The sequence below is a fragment of the Camelina sativa genome, chromosome 9 (genome assembly GCF_000633955.1).
Source record: "Camelina sativa cultivar DH55 chromosome 9, Cs, whole genome shotgun sequence".
Classification (NCBI taxonomy): Eukaryota; Viridiplantae; Streptophyta; class Magnoliopsida; order Brassicales; family Brassicaceae; genus Camelina; species Camelina sativa.
Window position 1 is genome coordinate 37,368,648 of NC_025693.1, and position 23,431 is coordinate 37,392,078.

At 37.5% G+C, this 23,431-nt stretch overlaps 5 protein-coding genes and 1 pseudogene across 6 annotated transcripts; 4 read left to right on the forward strand and 2 right to left on the reverse strand.

Annotated features, from left to right (window-relative positions):
• Positions 2,891-7,983, forward strand: LOC104714681 (flagellar attachment zone protein 1-like). Of its 2 annotated transcripts, XM_019229690.1 has the most exons (9): positions 2,891-3,279; positions 3,646-3,855; positions 3,935-4,060; positions 4,260-4,300; positions 4,393-4,504; positions 4,604-6,399; positions 6,896-7,277; positions 7,382-7,513; positions 7,599-7,983. In XM_019229690.1, the coding sequence occupies exons 1-9, from the start codon at positions 3,202-3,204 to the stop codon at positions 7,818-7,820; spliced, it is 3,099 nt and encodes a 1,032-aa protein (XP_019085235.1). In that variant the 5' UTR covers positions 2,891-3,201; the 3' UTR covers positions 7,821-7,983. The 2 variants fall into 2 exon arrangements, with proteins under 2 accessions (XP_019085235.1, XP_010430415.1); XM_010432113.2 differs by lacking the exon at positions 6,896-7,277 and having other exon boundaries at positions 4,604-6,781.
• LOC104714680 lies at positions 8,639-10,582 on the reverse strand (annotated as a pseudogene).
• Positions 10,966-16,316, forward strand: LOC104716067 (pentatricopeptide repeat-containing protein At1g64100-like). Its single transcript, XM_019230136.1, has 2 exons — positions 10,966-12,505; positions 15,230-16,316. The coding sequence occupies exons 1-2, from the start codon at positions 10,966-10,968 to the stop codon at positions 15,490-15,492; spliced, it is 1,803 nt and encodes a 600-aa protein (XP_019085681.1). The 3' UTR covers positions 15,493-16,316.
• LOC104714690 lies at positions 16,182-16,931 on the reverse strand. Its single transcript, XM_010432125.2, has one exon. The coding sequence runs from the start codon at positions 16,874-16,876 to the stop codon at positions 16,385-16,387; it is 492 nt and encodes a 163-aa protein (XP_010430427.1). The 5' UTR covers positions 16,877-16,931; the 3' UTR covers positions 16,182-16,384.
• Positions 17,374-19,330, forward strand: LOC104714691 (pentatricopeptide repeat-containing protein At1g63330-like). Its single transcript, XM_010432126.2, has one exon. The coding sequence runs from the start codon at positions 17,412-17,414 to the stop codon at positions 19,305-19,307; it is 1,896 nt and encodes a 631-aa protein (XP_010430428.1). The 5' UTR covers positions 17,374-17,411; the 3' UTR covers positions 19,308-19,330.
• LOC104714692 (pentatricopeptide repeat-containing protein At1g63330-like) lies at positions 20,691-22,598 on the forward strand. Its single transcript, XM_010432129.1, has one exon. The coding sequence runs from the start codon at positions 20,691-20,693 to the stop codon at positions 22,596-22,598; it is 1,908 nt and encodes a 635-aa protein (XP_010430431.1).

Sequence of the window (23,431 nt, forward strand, 5' to 3'; positions counted from 1 at the left end):
ATTTAACCTTGAAATAGAAATATTACTATGATATAAACAAACAGATTTTTGTTGGAAAATGTATTTTCTGGAGTAGCCTAAATACAATTATCTCTTCTAATCAATATATGAATGATCGATCTAATAATAAGGCTAAGAAAGAATAAAGGGGATGTCTGAGTTAGGCACGCATGAGTGGCACGTGTGTGTACAACAGATAAAGCAATGGTTAATTTTCAAAGCCAAGTAAAGCTCCTCCAGAACAACCACGGTGTCAAAGAACCCTACATTACTTTATTTATGTACCGTCAAAGAACCATTTTGCAATTACTCATTAAGTTCTTACTATATTTGTATACACAGCCAATACAACAAAGTAGGTATACATAATTACATACATTGGCAGTTAAGTTCTTTTAGAATGTAGCAACAAAAGAAAAGTTATTTGCGAATGGGTTTTGTTATATTTATATACGTCCATTTGAAATCACCCCGTACGTGATGCATCGGAGAAAAATGACAAATTAACTAGTTCTTCTACCAAACTGAAAATCAATTATTTTGTAATTTGTAATGAATTCAAAAACAGTTAATTAATATTATGTACATAATAACAGAAATGTTTGGTATATGATGGGGGTTGGACCTTTGGCGTATATGTTAGGCGGATATATACGTATTCAAGTCGTTTAGTTTTATTTTCAAAAACACTCGACCAAACCACCATTTTGTTACGAGACTACCCGATTTGGTTTTATATATGTGTGTTTTGCGTGTGATGTGCTCATTAGCTCATACATGTTATTTATACACACACATACTATATATATTGTACATACTTAAAAATGTAATGTGCATGCGTATATGTATACGTTACGCCTAAATTCTAACAAGAGATCTTAATAAAATTGGAATGCAAAAGGAAAAGCTATGAAATAAGAATAAGGTTACATAGATATAATATGTTAAATGTATGAGTATGATTTGTCCTATATGTTGTCATCGAGAAATCCTAACATCTGATACCTTAAACTCATTTTAAGAAACTATTCTACAATAATACAAGTTTGGTAATGGGATCAAATAATAGTAGTTTAATACATAGGATACCTTTTAAGAATCTCGATGGACCTACATATGAAAAAGAAAAAACAAAAACAAAGTGATGAATTTGTGTTTTTTTTTTTCCGCTTTATAATAGAAGCTTACAAATTATACAGCTTGCTACAAACATCAAACTAAAGATTATAAAACATGTAGTATTTATGTTAAAAAAAATTTATATATGTAATATTCATTTCCAAAGGTGGGGGGTCGTCTGTACAACACAGATTCATAACTCTCTGGGTGTTTGATGTCCCAGAACTTATGATGAATTTGCATGTTATATGTCCGAGAATGAAATTTCATGTTTAATAATTATGATTTCATGGCTTATTGAATCAAACAGATGGACATGGACCGGACGACGACATCATATCCCACCCACGTACATAAATTGAATCAAAGTAGATTTTGGTTTAATAAAAAAAAAAGGAGTGAGAAAGAATTTTGAAGAGCTATGTTATAATTATGATATTATTATTAACTAAGTAATATAGAACAATATGATGGCTAATCTAATAGGTTTTTGGCGTAATGTCAATCTATTTTGTATGAATAATATTCGTATTATACTGTTAACATCACAATTGTCGGTTTTGATCACTATATAATTATGATTGCATGGCTAAAAAAAATGTTATTTTGGGTAGATTTATCATATATAGATGATTGAATCAGTAAAATATAGAGATGTTTATTAGATGATATAACAACAATGTTTTAAGTTATTGCGGCAATATATAAAAAAAAGATACATAAAATAGTTTTTTACATCGTTGAGATTTGTTAAATTAATGTATACTCAAAAATGGCATCTAAGTTTCCACATATTTTTCTTTGATGTAAAGAATAAGGCCATTTACTGATTCGTCGAGAAATAACTTTTGCTACGCAATGTAGAGATTGTTTTGGTTAAAACATCATTTTCCCAATCTCAGCTATATATATTTGTAAGTAAAATGTTTAAAAGTATTAATTTACAAAATTATCCGATAAATAGAAATTGTATCAACGTCAAACATGACCGTTTTTGATACTTTTCGGAAAATGATTTTTATCTTTTTAGTTTATCGGGACCAAGCTTTGGTTAACACATTTATTGACTACAATGCCCATAAAAAGGTTCGAGTATTAGTAACTAAAGGAAGGACAGACATGTAATTTTCATTGCGTATCGATCACTGTTCCCTAATCCAAAAACAAAGTTTTTAATTATTAAGATCATGTTTCCAAATCTGTCGGTCTATTTTTTATAATATATTTGTATAAAAAATCTGACTTAATCTAGCTTTCATAATTTTATATAAATAGTCTATTTTTTTTTATTTCCTACAATACATACAGAACAGATTTTACTAGATAAAATCATTTTTTTTTTCCGTATTACTACAAATTAAAACTTATTAACGATAAATAAAAATAGTCTTGATCACAAACAATTTGCAATGTAGTATATTATGTTGCCAGCCCACACATTTTTCACGAAATTATTATATTGCACTGTTAATCTTTCCACTATAAAAAATTAATCAAGAACTCTCTGTTTTCCGATAAATTTTATCTTCTTTTTTAATCGAATCTTATTGACTGATGTACAATCTTAGTCAAATTAATGCTAGCAAAATATAGTATCTAATCTAACACTAATAAATGAATTATGTAAGTATCTTGTAATACGTCACAAAAACAAAAATTGAAACGTAAAGAGTTTCCTATACGATACAGAAAAATATTTAATTAAGTTGAAGGAAATGTAAGACTACTAAATTAATTACCAAAAACGTATTCGTACTTTAGATTTTTTTTTGTTGTTGTTGATACAACAATTGTTTATTAGTTCTCTCATCTCTCTTCTTTAGATCTTACTGTACTTTGCTTTTTTTCTTTTCTTTTGTCCCATTTATATAAAATCCACCGCTCCAGCTTAACGTTCGCGTCTTCTTCGCCTTTCTCTCTCTGAGTCGAACTCGCCAACTCGCCCGGAGGATCAGTTCTGTGATGATCGTTCTCTCTGCATTGTTGTCATGGCTAGCTAGTTCACGACGTTGAGTAACTCTGTTTTTTTTTCTTCTTTTCTCCGGCGATCAATCCCTATAAATAATACTCTGGAGGCGGAAGATGTTTAAGTCAGCGAGATGGAGAAACGAGAAGAACAGGATCAAAGTTGTTTTCAGATTGAAGTTTCATTCGACTCAGGTACTGTTGTAATGTAACTCCAGTTGTTGTTTTGTCTCTCTTCATCGATTCATTTTTTATATTTTTTTTTTTTATATTGGAGACTGTGCAAAATGAGGAATGGTAGGTAGGTAGGGTGGTGCGCACCGCACCGCTCTGCACGTCTCCCATTTGAGAGCCTTAATTTGTATTTTGCTTAGATTTGAAACTTACTGCAAAACTGAGAAACTATTACTAAAAATCAAGAAATCTCAATTTGGTATGTAACACATTGTTCATGTTTGAGTATATAATCATCTATCATTATTTTTGATTAGTGGTTTCTTGAAATGTTTTTTTTGTTCTTCTTCTTTTGTTTGGTGATTTGTATTTTTTAATTTTACGTAGGCGTCACAGTTCAATACAGAGGGATTGGTACTGTCTATAGTTCCGGGAGATGTTGGTAAACCGACGGCGAGATCAGAGAAAGCTATAGTGAAAGATGGACATTGCAGGTGGGAAATCCCGGTTTACGAGACTGTGAAGTTTCTCAAAGATGCTAAAACTGGGAAAGTTAATCAGAGAATTTATCATCTCATTGTATCATCAACCACCGCGGTGAGAGTCAATCAATAGAGATTTTCTTGATTCCAAGATTTGGTTGTTACTTATGCTTTTTTTTGTTGTGGGTGTGCAGGGATCTACAAGAGGTGGTTTGGTTGGAGAAACGTCAATTGATTTTGCTGATTATGTTGATGCGACTAAGACTTGCAATGTTTCTCTACCATTACACAACTCGAACTCTAAAAAAGCTATATTGCATGTTAGTTTCTTCTTTTCTCTTCTCTCTTCTTTTCGTCTTTTTACTCTTTAATGCCTTTGTCTTGACCTCTTGACAGAGATATTAAGACACTATTTTCATCTTAAAAGCTCTTAAGAGATCTCATCTTTTTTTTTTTGTCCTTTTTCTTTTTAGAGTTTTGTAACCTTCGAGTCTTAATGCTCTTCTGATTTTTTTTTAGGTATCTATACAAAGGCAATTACAATTTGATGATCCTCAAAGGTGCATAAAACTAGACTCCTCATCTACTGGTTTTTACTTATTGTTTTGGAATTTTTAATGGAAGTGGCTTCTATGTTTTTGAGTTGCTGCAGAGATGTGGATGAATGTGAGACTCTAGGGAAAATGTCACAGGGTCAAGATTTGAAGTCACATTTGAGCACTGGTGATGCAGATCTTGAAACTTGTAAAAGCGATTCACATGAGGTATTTAGATTATTATAGATGCTTAAAAGAACAATGTGACTGGTGTAATGCAAGAGAGTTTGAATTTTCTATTAACATCTACTGTCTTTGGTTTTGTAGGAAGGTACTTTTGGTAAAGCTGCTCGGTTTGCGGAACTGAGACGAAGAGCATCAATTGAATCTGATAGTACAATGTCAAGCACTGGAAGTGTCATTGAGCCAAATACTCCTGAAGAAGTTGCTAAGCCTTTGAGACATCCCACTAAGCATCTACTTCATTCAGCTAAAATTCTGTTTGAAGAGCCTCGTGTATCAGAATCCGAGTGGTCAGGAAGTTCTGATCATGGTGGTATCAGCACTGATGACTCAACCAATAGTTCTAATGATACAACCGCGAGGGACACCACGAGAAACTCTTCGGATGAGGATGAAACAGAGAAGCTTAAAAGCGAGGTTGCTGGTTTGACGAGGCAAGCAGATCTTTCTGAGATGGAACTGCAAAGCCTACGGAAACAAATTGTTAAAGAGACTAAAAGAAGTCAAGATCTCCTCAGGGAAGTGAATAGCTTGAAGCAGGAGAGAGATACGTTAAAACAAGATTGCGAGAGACATAAAGTATCTGACAAGCATCAAGGAGAAACTAATATGAGGAGGAACAGGTTGCAGTTTGAAGGAAGAGATCCATGGATTCTTTTGGAGGAAACAAGAGAGGAACTTGACTATGAGAAAGATCGAAATTTCAATCTCCGGTTACAGCTCCAGAAGACGCAAGAATCAAACTCAGAGTTGATTCTTGCTGTTCAAGATCTTGAAGAAATGCTTGAGGAGAAGAGTAAGGAAGTGAGAACCTCTGATGAGATTGAAGAATCAATGAGAAGTGAGGCAGAGGAAGATGAGGATGGAAAGGCACTTGAGGACCTCGTAAAGAAACATGTGGACGCTAAAGATACACACGTCTTGGAGCAGAAGATCACTGATCTGTATAATGAGATTGAGATCTATAAACGTGATAAAGATGAGCTTGAGATACAGATGGAACAGCTTGCTTTGGACTATGAGATACTGAAACAGGAAAATCATGATATCTCATACAAGCTAGAGCAGAGCCAACTTCAAGAACAGTTAAAGATGCAATACGAATGTTCATCTTCACTTGTGGATGTGACAGAGCTTGAGAACCAAGTGGAGAGTCTTGAAACTGAGCTGAAGAAACAATCCGAAGAGTTTTCGGAGTCTTTGTGCCGGATTAAAGAACTTGAAACACAAATGAAGACTTTGGAAGAAGAGATGGTGAAACAAGCTCAGGTGTTTGAGGCAGACATTGATGCTGTTACGCGAGGTAAAGTGGAGCAAGAGCAAAGAGCTATCCAAGCTGAAGAAACTTTAAGGAAGACGAGGTGGAAAAATGCTAGTGTTGCTGGAAAACTCCAAGATGAATTCAAGAGACTCGCTGAGCAGATGGATTCGATGTTTACATCAAATGAGAAAATGGCTATGAAGGCGATGACAGAAGCTAACGAGTTACGAATGCAGAAACGTCAACTAGAAGAAATGATCAAGAACGCTAACGATGAGCTCCGAGCAAACCAAGCTGAGTACGAGGCAAAGCTCTATGAGCTTTCTGAAAAGCTGAGTTTCAAAACAAGTCAGATGGAGGAAATGTTAGAGAATCTTGATGAGAAATCTAATGATATAGAGAAACAGAAGAGGCATGAAGAGGATGTTACTGCAAACTTAAACCAAGAGATCACAATGCTGAAGGAGGAGATTGAGAACCTGAAGAAGGACAAAGATAGCCTCGTGTTACAGGCAGAGCACCTGAGAGATGAACTGGAAAAGACGAGTGAATCGGTTATGGAAGCCGAGGCTTCAGTACATAGAGAGAAAATGAAGAAGGTTGAAGTAGAGAGCAAGATCTCACTAATGAGGAAAGAGTCAGAGTCTCTAGCAGAGGAGTTGGAAGCGGTGAAGCTTGTCAAGGATGAAAAGGAGACATCAATTTTACTCTTACAAACAGAGCTAGAAACCGTAAGAGCTCAGTGCAATGATCTAAAACATTCTTTATCAGAGAATGACGTGGAGATGGAGAAGCACAAGAAGCAAGTGGCACAAGTGAAAACTGAGTTGAAGAAGAAAGAAGAAGCAATGGCTAATCTCGAGAAGAAGCTGAAAGAAAGCAGAACCGCGATTAACAACTTAACGAAAACTGCGCAGAGAAGCAACAACAACATTAAAGGAAGTCCAGTAGGATCTACTAAAGAAGTTGCGGTTATGAAAGATAAAATAAAACTTCTTGAGGTATATATATATATATAATATATGCATCTAAAATATTTGGTATTCGTTTCAGTATTGATATCTTCACGTCGATATGATAAGCTTTTGATGAACTTGTGATCCAGGGGNCAAGATCTCACTAATGAGGAAAGAGTCAGAGTCTCTAGCAGAGGAGTTGGAAGCGGTGAAGCTTGTCAAGGATGAAAAGGAGACATCAATTTTACTCTTACAAACAGAGCTAGAAACCGTAAGAGCTCAGTGCAATGATCTAAAACATTCTTTATCAGAGAATGACGTGGAGATGGAGAAGCACAAGAAGCAAGTGGCACAAGTGAAAACTGAGTTGAAGAAGAAAGAAGAAGCAATGGCTAATCTCGAGAAGAAGCTGAAAGAAAGCAGAACCGCGATTAACAACTTAACGAAAACTGCGCAGAGAAGCAACAACAACATTAAAGGAAGTCCAGTAGGATCTACTAAAGAAGTTGCGGTTATGAAAGATAAAATAAAACTTCTTGAGGTATATATATATATATAATATATGCATCTAAAATATTTGGTATTCGTTTCAGTATTGATATCTTCACGTCGATATGATAAGCTTTTGATGAACTTGTGATCCAGGGGCAAATCAAACTGAAGGAAACTGCTCTTGAATCTTCATCAAATATGTTCATCGAAAAGGAAAAGAGTCTGAAGAACAGAATCAAGGAACTAGAAACTAAGCTCGACCAACTCGATCAAAGTAGCCAAGAGGTTGTTAAAGTAGAAACAGCATTTTCATGCAAACCAAACAACATTGAACATTAGAAAATTTAACTCGTTACCTTTGATGAAACAGATGAGTGACAAGGAGCCTTTAAATGGTCAAGAAAACGAAGATATCCGAGTTCTTGTAGCGGAGATGGAGTCTTTGCGAGAGAGTAATGGATCAATGGAGTTGGAGCTGAAGGAGATGCGAGAGAGATATTCAGAGATAAGTCTACGATTTGCTGAAGTCGAAGGTGAGAGACAACAGCTTGTAATGACAGTACGTAATCTTAAAAACGCTAAGAGGAGCTAAACCGGTTTAAAATCAGAAACCGGTTCTCATATATTTGATGATTTCACAATCAGTTACATAATTTGTTTCTGTAATATAAACTTTGAAAAAAAAAAACTTGAGATGTAAATTACTTTGTTTTTTTTTCAAGTAACCTGCATACTTTGTTTGCTGCTTGACTTCATGGCAAGGGACAAGGGTTGCGTCCCAAATGTGGTAACATTACATATAATACTCTCCTTATAGGAGTTTGCAGTCTAAGAGGGTATACTATGTGATGGAACTCTACTGTGAGATGGCTCATAACGGAATAGTTGGCGACCACATTCGCTTATACAACAACACTCTTATCCATGGTTATTGTCAAGTGGGCAAATTTGACGTCGCTCAAAAGATTAAGGTGAGAAAGTCTCATTTTCTGTGTGTTATCAGTTATGATAACGTAGCAGCAAACATTCAGAATTAAACAGAGAAAGAGTCATACCAGCTTTTAGGTTTAATCCATTGTTATGAGATGAGTTTGGTTTTGACACCTAAAGCTCTCTTGTAACTTCCTACGGCTACTTCAGTGGACCATATATGCTGAAGCTTAGTTGTTTGTATTTGACATTCAGGTCTTGTTCTTCTTATGTCTTGGTTGAGTTAATCTCATCTGTTTATGTTCAGAAACAGTTGTAGTATCCAAAGCACATCAGAACTATAACATAAGAACTGTGTAGTATTTATTTTGGTTGAGTCATGACAAGTCTGACATCTTCTGAAATTTACAAAGCAAAGCAACATGTATATTCACCTCACAGATGCTCTACCACTCCTCTTCTCTTGAGGAATAAACTGCTTTAAGAAAGCATATCGAGGAAGCTTTTGTCCAATCTCCCATCATGTAACATATTTGTGAGTTCCTAACTCCTCCTCGGGTCGTTCCCAATGTTTGGCACTTTCCATACTTCGTGGGTGCAACATCAACAGGTCGAAGCATCTCCAACAAACCCGCAACTCCTCATTTCTTTGATGAGTTCTGCTGATGCTGCTTTGTCACCATCTCTTAGATGTGCCCTGATCAGCGTATTATAGGTACCACTGTTTGGGAGAATCCCATCTTCTTTCATTTTTCTGAACAAGGCATCTGCTTCTTGCATTAAGCTTTTCCTACATAATCCTGAGATCATTGTTGTGTAGGTTACAACATTAGGCTTCAATCCTTTAAGGCTGAGGCTACAAAATAAATCCCATGCTTCTCCCACCTTCCCAGCCTTGCACATCCCATCAATCACAGTAGTATATATAAAAATATCAATTTCCATTTCACTCTTTTGGAGATCCTGGAATATGACCAATGCTGTCTCTAGCTTCCCGTTATTGCAAAGCCCATCTAATAAGATGTTGTACGTCATAAGACTGGCAGGCACACGATCAGAAACCATCTGTTTGAATACCATTTGGGCATATTCACAGTTGCCATCATGAAAAAACCCTTGGATAAGTGTGTTGTAAGTGAAGGTGTCTCCAACCAATCCTTTTCCAGTCATCTGGCGGAAGAGTTCCATACCTTCATCTAACTTTTTACACTTGCAAAATCCCTTTATAAGAGTATTATATGTCACTACGTTTGGTAGACAATCTTTGCTAACCATGAACTCAAACATATGCTTAGCCTTGTCTAGGAGATCGTGCATACAAAACCCATTGATCAATGAATTGTAAGTGAAAATATCAGGATCTAGGGACCTTTTGATCATCTCCTCATACAATTTCTCGGCCTCTAAAAGCTTCCCCTCTTTCGCAAACGCATCGATCAATGCATTGAAAGAAACTACATTGGGAGAAATTGTCCTCTCAATCATATCACGGAGTAAACCAGAGGCATCAGTCCATCTTCCGTAATTACAAAGGCAACTTATGAGGGAGCTGTAGGTAAAAACATCTGGTTTGATTCCTTTGGTCTCCATTTCATTGAATAAGTCAATAGCATCATCCATTTGTCTGTGCTTGCAAAGTCCATCAATGACTGTGTTGTAGATTACAACACCAGCCTCTATTTTTCCTTTCTCCATCTTGTTGAGCAAATTTAAAGCCAAATCAATATCACCTCTCTTACATAGTCCATTGACTACCACACCGTATGTCACTAGGTCCGGTTGACAGCGTTTTAAAGCCATCCGGTCAACTAAAGCCACAGCTTCGGAAGCTTTGTTGTGGAGAAAAAGTCCATGGATTAGAGTGTTAAATGTCACCGTATTAGGTTGATATCCCATGTCCACCATCTGATCAACCAAAGCTACGGCATCAGAAATCATCTTGCTGTGACAGAAACCATTGACAAGAGAAGAAAACGTGACAACATCGGGCTCATAGCCGAGTTTCATCATCTTCCCCAAAATAGCTAAAGCAAGAGAGAGCTGAGAGCGGCGGCAGAAACAGTTTATGAGAATATTGTATGTATAGAGATCATGTGCAATTCCCAAATTCTGCATCTGCTCACCAAGAGAGATGGCAACATCAAACCTCTTCATCTTAGCAATAGCACTCAAGAGTTTACAGAACTCAATGATTGAAGGGCGTGGACGAGACTGTACCATAACACTGAACAAACCAACAGCATCGTGTAACTTTAAATCGCTCAGCCTATTTCTACTCAACATCTCTCTGTAATCATAACAAGTAGCAGCAAAAGATCGTTCCAAACAACGGAAACCGCAAAGAGCAGTTCCAGGAGGAGTACCTTTAACCAGAGTATGCCGATGAAGATATCTCCTGCCTGTAATCACAACTGATCTTCTCATCATCTTCGATTGCTTCAAAAATGGCTTCTCTCCTCGTAATGAGACGATCCACTAGTGGGAGAGAGAGAGAGAGAGAGTGAAGAGATCAAAACAGCAAAATCGCAGAATCAAATAAACCCTACAGTCGAGTGCAGTCGGTTCGGTTCAATGCCGATTCGGTTACAAATGGTTTTCTTAAACCGGTCATTGCTCTTTAAAATTCTTCATTTCATTTAAAACGTAAATCTAATTCATCCGAACCGGTCAAGAAACCAATCAAATTGAACCGGTTGACAAGCCAATCAAATTGAACCGATCGTACTGTTCTTCTTGTGCCAGTCTAATTGAAACACACACTTTGAGAGAGTAACAAAATTCAGGCGAACACACAAAAAAAAAAAAAAATGTTGGCTAGGGTTTTCAGATCTGAATCATCATCCTCCTCTGTTGGTGCTTCCGCTAGATTGATAAGCAGCAGCAGCACGAGATTCATCCATCGTCGCGTCGCTCATAAAGGTACGGTTTCATCAAAGCGTATACCTTTCGAAGGAGAGAGTTTGAGATTAGGAACTGTTTCTCATTATATCGAAACCTTAGATAATGCGATTGAATTGTTCGATGATATGGTTCGATCTCGTTCCTTCTATTCGGCTGTTGATTTCAATAAACTTATGTGTGTCATCGTCAGAATGAATCGTCCCGATGTTGTGATTTCTCTCTATCAGAAGATGGAACTGTTGTTACCTGATGATCTCTCAGTTGATATCTACAGCTTCAATATTCTGATTAAATGTTTCTGCAGCTGTCATGAATTGTATTTTGCTTTGTCCACTTTGGGGAAGATCAGTAAACTTGGTTTTCATCCTGATGTTGTTACGTTTAACACGCTGATTCATGGGTTATGTCTCCAAGATCAGATTTCTGAAGCCTTGGCTTTGCTTGATCGAATGGTGGAAGAAGGTCATCAACCTAACCGGATAACTTACGGAACTATTGTTAATGGAATGTGTAAGATGGGTGACACTGACTCTGCCTTGAATCTGCTTACGAATATGGAGGAAAGCCACATCACACCCCATACTGCTATCTATAACTCCATCATTGATCGTCTTTGCAAAGACGGGCGGTACAGCGATGCTCAGAATCTTTTCACTGAAATGCAGGAGAAAAGGATTTTTCCCAATGTGATTACTTACAGTTGTATGATACATTGTTGTTGTCTCTCGGGTAGATGGAGTGATGCTGAGGGACTTCTCCGTGATATGATTGAAAAGCGAATCAATCCTAACGTTTTCACTTTCAATACTTTGGTTTATGCGTTTGTCAACGAAGGGAAGTTCTCTGAGGCTCAAGAGTTATACGAGGAGATGCTCCTTAGGGATATAACTCCTAATGCAGTTACCTATAGTTCAATCATCAGTGGGCTTTGCAAACGTAACCGTCTAGATGATGCCAAGCGCATGTTTGATTTGATGGAAACCAAGGGCTGCTCTCCGGACGTAGTCACTTTCACTACTCTCATAGACGGATGCTGTAGGGCTAAGAGGGTAGATGACGGAGTGGAACTTCTCCGTGAGATGTCTAGAAGAGGAGTAGTTCCTGATATATTTACTTATAGCACTCTTATTCACGGGTTCTGTCAGTTGGGCGACCTTAATGCTGCTCAAGACCTTCTCAGTGAAATGATTTCTCGTGGTTTGCGCCCTAATGTCGTAACTCATAGCATTGTGTTGCATGGTTTTTGTGTTAATGGTAAGCCTGAAAAGGCGTGGAAATTATTTAAGGCCATGCAAAAGAGTAATATGGTCCTTGATATTCGTGCTTATAACATCATGATCCATGGAATGTGCAAGGCTAGTAAGGTGGACGAAGCATGGCATTTATTCACTAGTCTCCCCCTCAGTGGTTTGCAACCTGATGTTCAAACTTACAGTATATTGATCAGCGCATATGCCAAAGAAGGGAACTTTTCAAGGGCTGAATATTTTTACTTGGAGATGCTCAGAAAAGGTGTAGTCCCCAATACTGTTACCTATACATCAATGGTTGATGGACTCTGCAAACAGAACCGCCTAGATGAGGCCAAAGAGATGTTTGATTCAATGGCTGACAAGAGGTGCTCCCCCAACGTAGTGACCTTTACCACACTCATTAATGGCTATTGTAAGGCTGAAAAGGTTTACGATGGGATGGAGCTAGCCTGCGAGATGTACCAAAGAGGAATAGTTGGTGATTCAGTTACTTACCGCACTTTGATTGATGGGTTTTATCGAGTGGGTGATTTTAATGGCGCCCTAGACATTGTCGAGGAGATGATCACCAGTGGTGTTTGTCCTGATACCAATACGTTTTACAACATGCTGGTCGGTTTATGTAGTAAGGAGGCACAAAATGCATTGGCAATATTTGAGGATCTGTGGAAGAGTGTGGTATGTCCTCCACTCAATTTTTTCCAGTTTATTTTTGGCTGCAGCATCGGAGGAAGTTTGCTATTGAATGTCGAAGTCAGATTTAAGATTCAAACTCCAGATTTATCCTCTGACCGGTTTGGTGTGTTTGCTTTGCAGGATCATCAATTGGAGGCTGCATGATAGAATAGAAGACTATTCACATTTTTGTCTCTAGCAGCAGAGCTTCCATGCCAATATTCTAATTTGATTTCTTTGCTGCTACGCGTGCTGCATATAAATGCAGGTTTTTGTAGATTCTGTTTATGATGAGTTCAATTTTGGAAACGTGAATATTCTTTTGACGACTACTCTTTTCATGCTCATTGAGCTATTTCGGTACTCTCAGTCTGGAACTTGAGTTGTCAAAGTGGCTTCATCATGCAATGCTGAAGAAGCTTGTACCTTACCTTCTCTATGAAATTCAGGTTATGTTCTTCCCCTTATGTCTTAATTTTTGTACCATATTCAAGCTAAAAGTTTGACTATTGTACACCATTTTATGGATCTTAGTATCTTACCTTAATTGGTTCTGCTGTTGTTGACTCATTGGGTTGCTCTGTATTTTTGTGGATATGTATTTGGAGTGATTATTGTGTACCCAGTGCACTCTGTAAATTTGTAATGTCTATAGTCTAACATTATATCACCCTTAGTGCCTTCAATTTTTTGAAATGACCGCTTCTCTTCGTGTTTCATGTGGACAGAAATGCTCCATAGGATCTTGATGAGAAATCCAAGGATCTGTTGCAAGAACCAGAAGTGATTTCAGATATCATGAGCAATGGTCTAAGCTAATGGATTGAGAGATTTGAGAGCCCATATATACCATTGGCCAACCGTTATAGTTTCAGAACTGGAGGAGATGTATTCATTCGTCCCGAGACATTGCATAGACCGGAAGTGCCATAGCCACCACGGACTTCAACAAGAACCCCCAAAATGAGCTAAACATTTCATATTAGAGTTTTCGACACATTTCTGATTTCGTACCTTTTTGATGTACTTCATAAAATATGTTATTGGCTTTTTACACCCCCACATATAATTGTTATTTTTGTATAATTTAGAGGAAAAAAACATTATTTAAAAGGTAAGCTCTGTAAAACTTTCAAATCTTCTCATTGTTATAAATTTCAACACCGGGTTGCATCAAAAAGTTAGTTCGGTTTCCGGTTCAATAATTAAGTGCTTAACCTTAAGTAAACCGGTTTTCAAATGTGTCCGACTCTCTGTTTAGGGTTTAAGGGTTTTGCAATAACTCTGTAGTTTAAAAGACTGAGAAAGGACTCGGAGCCCTATCAGCTCAAGCGATGCAGAGATCTATCATGAATGCGTCGACGATGAGGAGATTTGTTCATGTTCCAGGTAATTTTGTAACTGCTCCTCCTCCTTCATTGATTCTTTGTTGCTGGAGACGAGCTTTCTCTAGTGCAAGTGATGATGATTACAGAGAGATATTGAGAAATGGGCTTCGTGATATCAACTTAGACGATGCTATTGGTGTGTTCGATAAAATGGTCAAGCTTCGTCCTTTCCCTAAGATTTCTGAGTTCAGTAAACTTTTGAGTGCCATTGCCAAAATGAATAAGTTTGATGTTGTCATCTCTTTGGGGGGAGAAGATGCAAAAGCTGGGAATATCTCATAATCACTATACTTACAGTATTTTCGTAGACTGTTTCTGCCGCTCCTCTCAACTCTCTCCTGCTTTAGCTATTCTTGGGAAGATTATCAAACTCGGTCATGAGCCTAGTGTACTCACGCTTTCTTCTCTGGTCAATGGTTTCAATGCATCCATCGATGCGTTTGTGAAAGAGGGGAAGCTTCTAGAAGCTGAAAAGTTGTACAAAGAGATGATCCATAGGTCTATAGATCCTGATACTGCCACTTACAATTCATTGATCAATGGGTTTTGCATGCACGATCGCCTAAACAAGGCCAAGCAAATGTTCGCTTTGATGATTAGCAAAGGTTGTTTCCCAAACGTAGTGACATATAATACTCTCATTAAGGGATTTTGTAAGTCTAAGAGGGTAGAGGAGGGAATGAAACTCTTGGGCGATATGTCTCAAAGAGGATTGATGGGTAACACCGTTACTTACAACACACTTATCCAAGGGTTTATTCAAGCTGGCAACATCGATCATGCCCAAGAAGTTTTTGAAGTAATGGGTTCTAGTGGTGTGCCTCCCAATATTTTGACCTACAACATTTTGCTAGATGGATTTTGTGGGAAAGGTGTAAAGCAGGAAGCAGATGCTCTGTTTAGAAAAATGAAAGAAGATGGGACTCTCCCAAATGACTCTACATATAATACGCTGATCCGGGCACATCTTCGAGATGGTGACACAGCCACATCAGCAGAACTCATCAAAGAAATGAGGAGTTGCGGGTTTGCTGGAGATGCTTCAACCTTTGGCTTGGTCACTAGTATGTTACATGATGGGAGATTGGACAAACGCTTTTTGGACATGCTTTCTTAAACAGTTCAATCATCCTCAGAGAGAAGTTGTGTGGTAAATTAACACTTTTTTTTGCTAGTCTAATGACAACTTTTTATCCTCTGCATATACTTTTATGTTCCTGCCTTGTCTATGTTTCATGAATTTGACGATCTAAATATTGTCCATGTAGGTTTCAGACAAGAGTTGATCCACACTTGTTAACGCAAGAAGATCAGTAACTAGAACTCAAAGAAGCCCCCTTCAAGAAGATTTCAGATTTTTAAAGATGTGTATGCCACCTCTCTTTGTCCATATATATGTCTCAGGGATACGATCTCAATTTCAAATGACATGATGATGAAAATTTGAGGTGTGAAGACTTCATTGCGGCTATGGGTGATGCATACATTTTCTTATGAGAATTACTGTTTTCATGCTTCTGAGGACATAGAGTAGTTTAAGTAATCCCAAGCTGTCAAAAAGTGGTTTTGTCTGCAATGCTGTAGCTTGTACGTTCTCTTTGAAATTCTATGTTATGTTTCTTCTTGTGTCTAATCTTTGTGCCATATTCGAGTTACAAGATTAATTACTGACTTAATGCCTTGCCATTATTGTTTGACCTTTATTGGTTTTACGCTGTTGACACATTGGAGTGCTCTCTATTAGTAATTTAACCACACCCTGCTTCATACACTTCATACACTTATTTATATTAAGAGTAGACTATATATAGAACATGTTATATAGTAATAAGCGCAAGCGAAAACAACAACCTCGAAGAGAAAGTAAAGTGCTTTAGTATGCACCACATCTCTGATTATTTAGAGAAGGTAAGACAAGAAATTTTTTAAATAAAAAAAAAAGAAAAGAAGAGAATACATACTGAAGCCAATCAAATTGCTTTGTCGATTAAGACACCATTCCATACCATTCAATTTGTATGTTCAGATTGATCTCGACGGTCACTTCTTGACGGAGTTTTACCCTTCTTTCCCCTTGAAATCTTCGAAGGTACCTTCATCGAAGGCTTCTCCACATCACCCGAGATGTCAAGATGAACACCAGGATCATGAGTCTCGTACTTGGCCCCTATCATAATCGAATTGTTCACAGCTTGGAAATTGCTATTCACATAAGTGCTCAAAAAATCAAGCTCTTGTTGATCTCCATTCTTATGGCCGTCTGCATGATTGTTGTCAAGCTCGGTCTTCATGGTGGCTCCAAGGTTTGATCCAGAAAGCGTGATGACTCTAATACCATCCTCCTCTTCTTCGTACTGGCTCGTTCCTGCATGTGCCTTGTCTCTTCCTCCTCCTCCCATGTGGGTTAACGAAGAGATCATGTTCTTTAGGTCGTGTTCGAAATGTTGTTGTCGCCTGTGCTTCTCTGTTTCACCACCACCTCTTGACTCGTTTAGCTTCATTCTTTTTTTTTTTTTATCAACGGAAGCAAGCAAGAGAGGAGATGACAAAGGCAAAGCAATCCAACTAATGCATATATAAAAGCTAGGAATGTGGTTTATATATACATTTTTTAATGGGAATAAATGATGCCTTGTGTTGCAATTAAAGAATTGGATTTTGTCTGTTATTAAAGTTATAGAATGACTTTTCATTGAGTTCAAGAATATGATTTTTTTTTAAAAGAAAATTTGCTAATTGTCAAAAATGTTAATTATTTATGTGTTGAAAATTGATTTATTTTTTTTGTCCAGAAAAAATTATTATTCAAGTTTTTTTTTATAACAGAGTCTCTCAAAGAAATTATTAATAATTGAAAAATGTTAGCAGCTTAGCCGGGATAAACCAGCTTGGCAATAAAAATTAAACCGGAACTCTACCACCGGTTAATCAATTTCTCTTTGCTCTGGGTTTGATGAGTCGTCGTCGTCGTCGTCTATTATAGGGTTTTTGGAATTTGCAGAGCTCCTCAAATCAGCTGAAGCTGAATCGGAGACGATGAAAAGATTGATTTCGTGGGCATTTGAATCGACGGCGAAGAGATTCGTTCATTGGAATCTTCAGGGGAAAGGTAATCCTAGAATCGCTCCTTCTTCCTTTAATCTTTGCTGCGGACGACGAGCTTTTGCTAGTGGGAGTGGTGATTACAGAGAGATATTGAGAAATGGGCTGAGTGATTTAAAGCTAGACGATGCTGTTGGGTTGTTCGGTGACATGGTCAAGTCTCGTCCCTTTCCTTCAATCATTGAATTCAATAAACTGTTGAGTACAATTGCAAAGATGAACAAGTTTGATGTTGTCATCTCCTTGGGGGAGAAGATGCAGAATCTGGGAATTTCACATGATCTCTATACTTACAATATTCTCATAAACTGTTTCTGCCGGCGGTCTCAGCTCTCTCTTGCTTTAGCTATTCTGGGAAAGATGATGAAACTTGGTCATGATCCCGATATAGTCACACTTAACTCGCTGCTCAATGGTTTCTGTCACGGGAATAGGATTACACACGCTGTATCTTTGGTTGGTCAAATGGTGGAAATGGGATTTCAACCAGATACCGTCACATTTAACACTCTGATTCATGGGTTTTTTCTCCGCAACAAAGCTTCCGAAGCGGTGGCTTTAGTTGACCAAATGGTTGTAAAAGGTTGTCAACCAACTCTTGTTACTTATGGTGTGGTAGTCAATGGATTATGTAAGAGAGGTGACATTGATTTGGCTTTAAATCTTCTCAGGAAGATGGAACAAGGTAAAATAGAAGCTGATGTTGTAATCTACAGCACAGTCATTGATAGTCTTTGCAAATATAAACATTTGGACGATGCTCTCAACCTGTTCAACGAAATGGAGAAGAAAGGAATTAGAGCCAATGTTGTTACCTACAACTCCCTCATAAGCTGCCTTTGTAATTACGGAAGTTGGAATGATGCCTCTCAACTACTTAGAGATATGATTGACAGGAAAATCAACCCCGATGTAGTTACGTTCAATGCATTGATCGATGCATTTGTGAAGGAGGGGAAGCTTCTAGAGGCTGAGAAATTGTACGAGGAGATGATCAAAAGGTCTATAGATCCTAGTATTGTCACGTTCAATTCATTGATCAACGGGTTTTGCATGCACGATCGTCTTAACGAGGCCAAGCAGATGTTTTCTTTGATGGTTAGCAAGGATTGCCTCCCAAACGTAGTGACATATAATACTCTTATAAATGGATTTTGCAAGTGTAAAAGGGTAAAGGATGGTATGCAACTCTTCCGCGAGATGTCTCAAATGGGATTGGTTGGCAACACAATCACTTACAACACACTTATCCAAGGGTTTTTTCAAGCTGGCGACTGTGATTATGCCCAAATGGTATTCAAACAGATGGTTTCTGATCGTGTGCCTGCCAGTCTTATGACGTACAACATCTTATTAGATGGGCTTTGTAATTACGGGAAGCTAGAGACAGCATTGGTCATATTCAAGGACATGCAAAAGAGTGAAATGGAACTTAATATCATTACATATACTACTATGATTGATGGGATGTGCAAGGCTGGGAAGGTGGGAGAAGCATGGGATTTATTTTGTAACCTCGGTCTTAAAGGATTGAAGCCTAATGTTGTAACCTACACAACAATGATCTCAGGATTATGTAGGAAAAGCTTAATGCAAGAAGCAGATGCCTTGTTCAGAAAAATGAAAGAAGATGGGATTCTCCCAAATAGTGGTACCTATAATACGCTGATCAGGGCACATCTAAGAGATGGTGACAAAGCAGCATCAGTAGAACTTATCAAAGAAATGAGGAGTTGCGGGTTTGCTGGAGATGCTTCGACCTTTGGCTTGGTGACTAATATGTTACATGATGGGAGATTGGACAAAAGCTTCCTCGATATGCTTTCTTAAAAACAGTTTCATCATACTCGAGAGAAAAGTTGTGAGGTAAACTAACTTTTTTTTGCATCTATTCAAATGAGAAGTTATTGTAATATCAGATCATTATACAAATATGAATGGTTATATTTGTTATTTCTTGCTAGGTTACGTACAAGAGTTGATGCAAACACACTTGTTGTCTTGTTGAGACAAGAATAGCCTCCAAAGATAGAGAAGCTCCTATCATGAAGATCTCAGACATCAACTGATGTTGTAAGTTCCAATATTTTTTTCTTAATTAGGTTGATTGATTGTTATATATTTATTTCTCCTTCATAATAATGCAAAAAAAATTTGTGATTGTGATTTGAAATACTCTAGTCTAGTTCGGATTTGATGGTGTAGTGGAACAGAGTTGATAACTAATACTGTATGTTGTTCTTTTCCTTTACCGCATATTAAGGGAATAATACAATTCTATGATGAAAAAATTTTGGACAAACGGTGGAAATGGGATATAAACGTGATACATGGACGTTCAACTCTCTCATTCATGGACTTTGTCTCCACAACAAGTTCACAGAAGCGGTGGCTTTTTTTGTTGAACGGATGGTGATGAAAGGCTGTCAACCGAACCTAGTTACGTACGGTGTGTGGGTAGTAAACGGAATTTGTAAGAGAGAAGATACTGATTTGGGTTAAAATCTGCTATCACTTGTTGTATTGTTAACACAAGAATGGTTGTCAAAGTCAGAGAAGCTTCTATCATATGAAAATTTCAGTCTTCAAATGATGTTTGCTATGTATAATCCAAGTTGTAATCTTTCATCTTTCTTGGGATTCAGTCTGGTAGTATATATACATATACGCTGTGATTCTGTAGATACAAGAACTGATTCAGCTATATAAAAGCTATTTGCTTTAAATTCAATTCCAAAAATTGTTTGCTATAGCCATCACCTATTTCTCTACTCACCAAAGTAATTAGAGAAATTGATTTAAGCTTATTTCTTGCTTGTTAAACCGGTTTGAAACTAAACTTGGTATTTTTTAGAAAAGGTTCTACAAAATTGAAAAAGTGAATTACCCCATTGTTGGATTCGATGGATTTTATTAACAAAAAAAAGTTGATAAAATTGTTAAAACTAGTTTAGTTATAAGTTCCCTTGACATATTTTATTAATCACCTACTTTTTATGTAACTAAATTAAATGACCACTTCAAATTCAATCGTAGTAACCCGGTTTGGTAATAAGTTATATATAAACCACAATCCCACCGGTTCGGTATAATGTTCTAAACCAGATCCCCACCGGCTTGTTCACCTCTCTCTCCTCTCCGTGTAGAGAGGGTTTTGCGATTTGCAGAGTGAGACTGAGATCGAGTCTGAGAGATTACGACGAAGGAGCCAAAATGCAGAGATCGATTTCGAGTATAATTTCATCCAAGGCGGAGAGAATTGTTCGCCGGAATCTTCAGGGGAAAGGTAATCCTAGAACCGCCGCTCCTTCTTCCTTTAATATTATTTTCTCCGGACGACGAGCTTTCGCTAGTAGAAGTGGTGATTATAGAGAGAAATTGAGTAGAAATGCGCTGAGTGATATCAAGGTAGATGATGCTATTGGTCTATTCAGTGAGATGGTACACTCTCGTCCACGCCCTTCCATTGTTGATTTCAATAGATTGTTGAGTGCCATTGCAAAGATGAACAAGTTTGATCTTGTCATCTCCTTGGGGGAGAAGATGCAGAATCTGGGAATAAACAAGTTTGATCTCTATACCTACAGTATTCTCATAAACTGTTTCTGCCGGCGGTCTCAGCTCTCTCTTGCTTTAGCTATTTTGGGGAAGATGATGAAACTCGGCTATGAGCCTAGCATTGTTACACTTTCTTCACTTGTCAATGGTCTCTGTCACAGTAAGAGGATTTCAGAGGCAGTAGCTTTGGTTGATCAGATGGTGGAAATGGGATATCAACCCAATACGGTGACATTTACAACTCTGATTCATGGGCTTTTTCTCCACAACAAAACATCCGAAGCTGTGGATTTAGTTGAACGAATGGCTGAGAAAGGCTGTCAACCGGACCTAGTTACTTACGGTGTGGTGGTAAACGGAATCTGTAAGAGAGGTGATACTGATTTGGCTTTAAGTTTGCTCAAGAAGATGGAGACTGCGAAAATAGAGGCTGATGTTGTAATCTACAACACGATCATCGATTCTCTTTGCAAATACAAACATGTGAGTGATGCACTCGACCTATTCACTGAAATGGAAACCAAAGGAATCAAACCGGATGTTGTTACCTGCAACTCCCTTATAAGCTGCCTTTGTAATTACGGAAGATGGGAAGATGCTGCTGGACTACTAAGCAATATGATTGAGAGAAAAATTTCTCCCAATGTAGTTACATTCAATGCATTGATTGATGCCTTTGCAAAAGAGGGGAAGCTTTTAGAGGCTGAGAAATTGTATGAGGAGATGATCAAAAGGTCCATAGATCCTGATGTTATCACTTTCAGTTCATTGATCAATGGGTTTTGTATGCATGATCGCCTAGACAAGGCTGAGCATATGTTTGAGTTCATGGCTAGCAAGGATTGCCTCCCAGGTGTAGTGACATATAATACTCTTATAAAGGGATTTTGCAAGTGTAAAAGGGTAAAGGATGGTATGCAACTCTTCCACGGGATGTCTCAAAGGGGATTGGTTGCCAACACAGTCACTTACAACACACTTATCCAAGGGTTTTTTCAAGCTGATGATTGTGATAATGCCCAAATGGTATTCCAACAGATGGGTTCTGATGGTGTGCCTCCCAATATCATGACATACACCATTTTGCTAGGTGGACTTTGTGATCATGGGATGGTAGAGAAAGCATTGGTGGTATTCGAGTATATGAAAAAGAATGGAATAGAACTTCATATCATCACATACAATATTATGATTGATGGGATGTGCAAGGCTGGTAAGGTGGGAGAAGCGTGGGATTTATTTTGCAGCCTTAGCCTTAAAGGATTGAAGCCTGATGTTGTAAGCTACACTACAATGATCTCAGGGTTCTGTGGGAAACGGTTACTGCACAAAGGGGATGCCTTGTTCAGAAAAATGAAAGAAGATGGGATTCTCCCAAATGACTGTACCTATAATACGCTGATCAGGGCACATCTTAGGAATGGTGACAAAGCCGCATCAGCAGAACTCATCAAAGAAATGAGGAGTTGCGGGTTTGTTGGAGATGCTTCAACCTTTGGCTTGGTGACTAATATGTTACATGATGGGAGATTGGACAAAAGCTTCCTTGATATGCTTTCTTAAAAACAGTTTCATCATCCCAGAAAGAAAAGCAGTGAGGTGAATTGATGTTTTTGCTTCTATTCAGATGAGAAGTTGTTGTAATAATGTCTGATCATTAGAAAATATGACTGATTAAATTTGTTATTTTCTTTCTAGCTCCTATCAAGACAACGTGTTACATGAAGATTACAGACTTCAGATCATGTTTGCTGTATATAATGTAAGTTCTAATCTTTTCATCTTTGCAGTCTTGTAGTATATGTATATCCAGAAAGCCACTAACGCCGAGTTCATATCCTAGCAAATATGTATCATGCATAGTGGTGTTATTGGTGGAGGTGGGAGGCTATATATATTATAGAGTATATATATATAGATGCTCTGGTTCTGTAAATACAACAACAATGGATTTACCTAGAGAATGTATGCCGACCAAAATACTGATTGATGTAATTTCCAGGTGTGGTATTTGCAGAGACTATCAATGTAATGTAAACACTAATTCTTTCACTAAATGAGAATTAGATGCTCTTAAAAGGAATCTGAAAAGATATGCAAAAATGATGGGTGCCAACTGCCAAGTCTGATGCTTCACAGATAAGAAGCTTGAGAAAGGTGTCGTTAGTTTACAAGAGGCGATAGATAATTTCGTCGTCTGTTTCAAAAAATCTCTAAAGATTGGTCGCATATTTGAGTTTTGCCCATGTAGAATATTAGAAAACGCAAAAAAAAAAAAAAAAAAAAAAAAAANAAAAAAAAAAAAAAAAAAAAAAAAAAAAAAAAAAAAAAAAAAAAAAAAAAAAAAAAAAAAAAAAAAAAAAAAAAAAAAAAAAAAAAAAAAAAAAATATTAGAA

What these genes read in the sequence shown, in the direction of transcription:
- LOC104714681 (XM_010432113.2), top strand. Translation starts at nt 3,202, where the DNA reads ATGTTTAAGTCAGCGAGATGGAGAAACGAGAAGAACAGGATCAAAGTT. An exon ending in CAATTTGATGATCCTCAAAG is followed by an intron (nt 4,301 to 4,392) that starts GTGCATAAAACT and finishes GAGTTGCTGCAG; the next exon opens with AGATGTGGATGAATGTGAGA. An exon ending in GTAAAAGCGATTCACATGAG is followed by an intron (nt 4,505 to 4,603) that starts GTATTTAGATTA and finishes TTGGTTTTGTAG; the next exon opens with GAAGGTACTTTTGGTAAAGC.
- LOC104716067 (XM_019230136.1), top strand. Translation starts at nt 10,966, where the DNA reads ATGTTGGCTAGGGTTTTCAGATCTGAATCATCATCCTCCTCTGTTGGT. An exon ending in AACTTACAGTATATTGATCA is followed by an intron (nt 12,506 to 15,229) that starts GCGCATATGCCA and finishes ACATTTTGCTAG; the next exon opens with ATGGATTTTGTGGGAAAGGT.
- LOC104714690 (XM_010432125.2), bottom strand. Translation starts at nt 16,876, where the DNA reads ATGAAGCTAAACGAGTCAAGAGGTGGTGGTGAAACAGAGAAGCACAGG.
- LOC104714691 (XM_010432126.2), top strand. Translation starts at nt 17,412, where the DNA reads ATGAAAAGATTGATTTCGTGGGCATTTGAATCGACGGCGAAGAGATTC.
- LOC104714692 (XM_010432129.1), top strand. Translation starts at nt 20,691, where the DNA reads ATGCAGAGATCGATTTCGAGTATAATTTCATCCAAGGCGGAGAGAATT.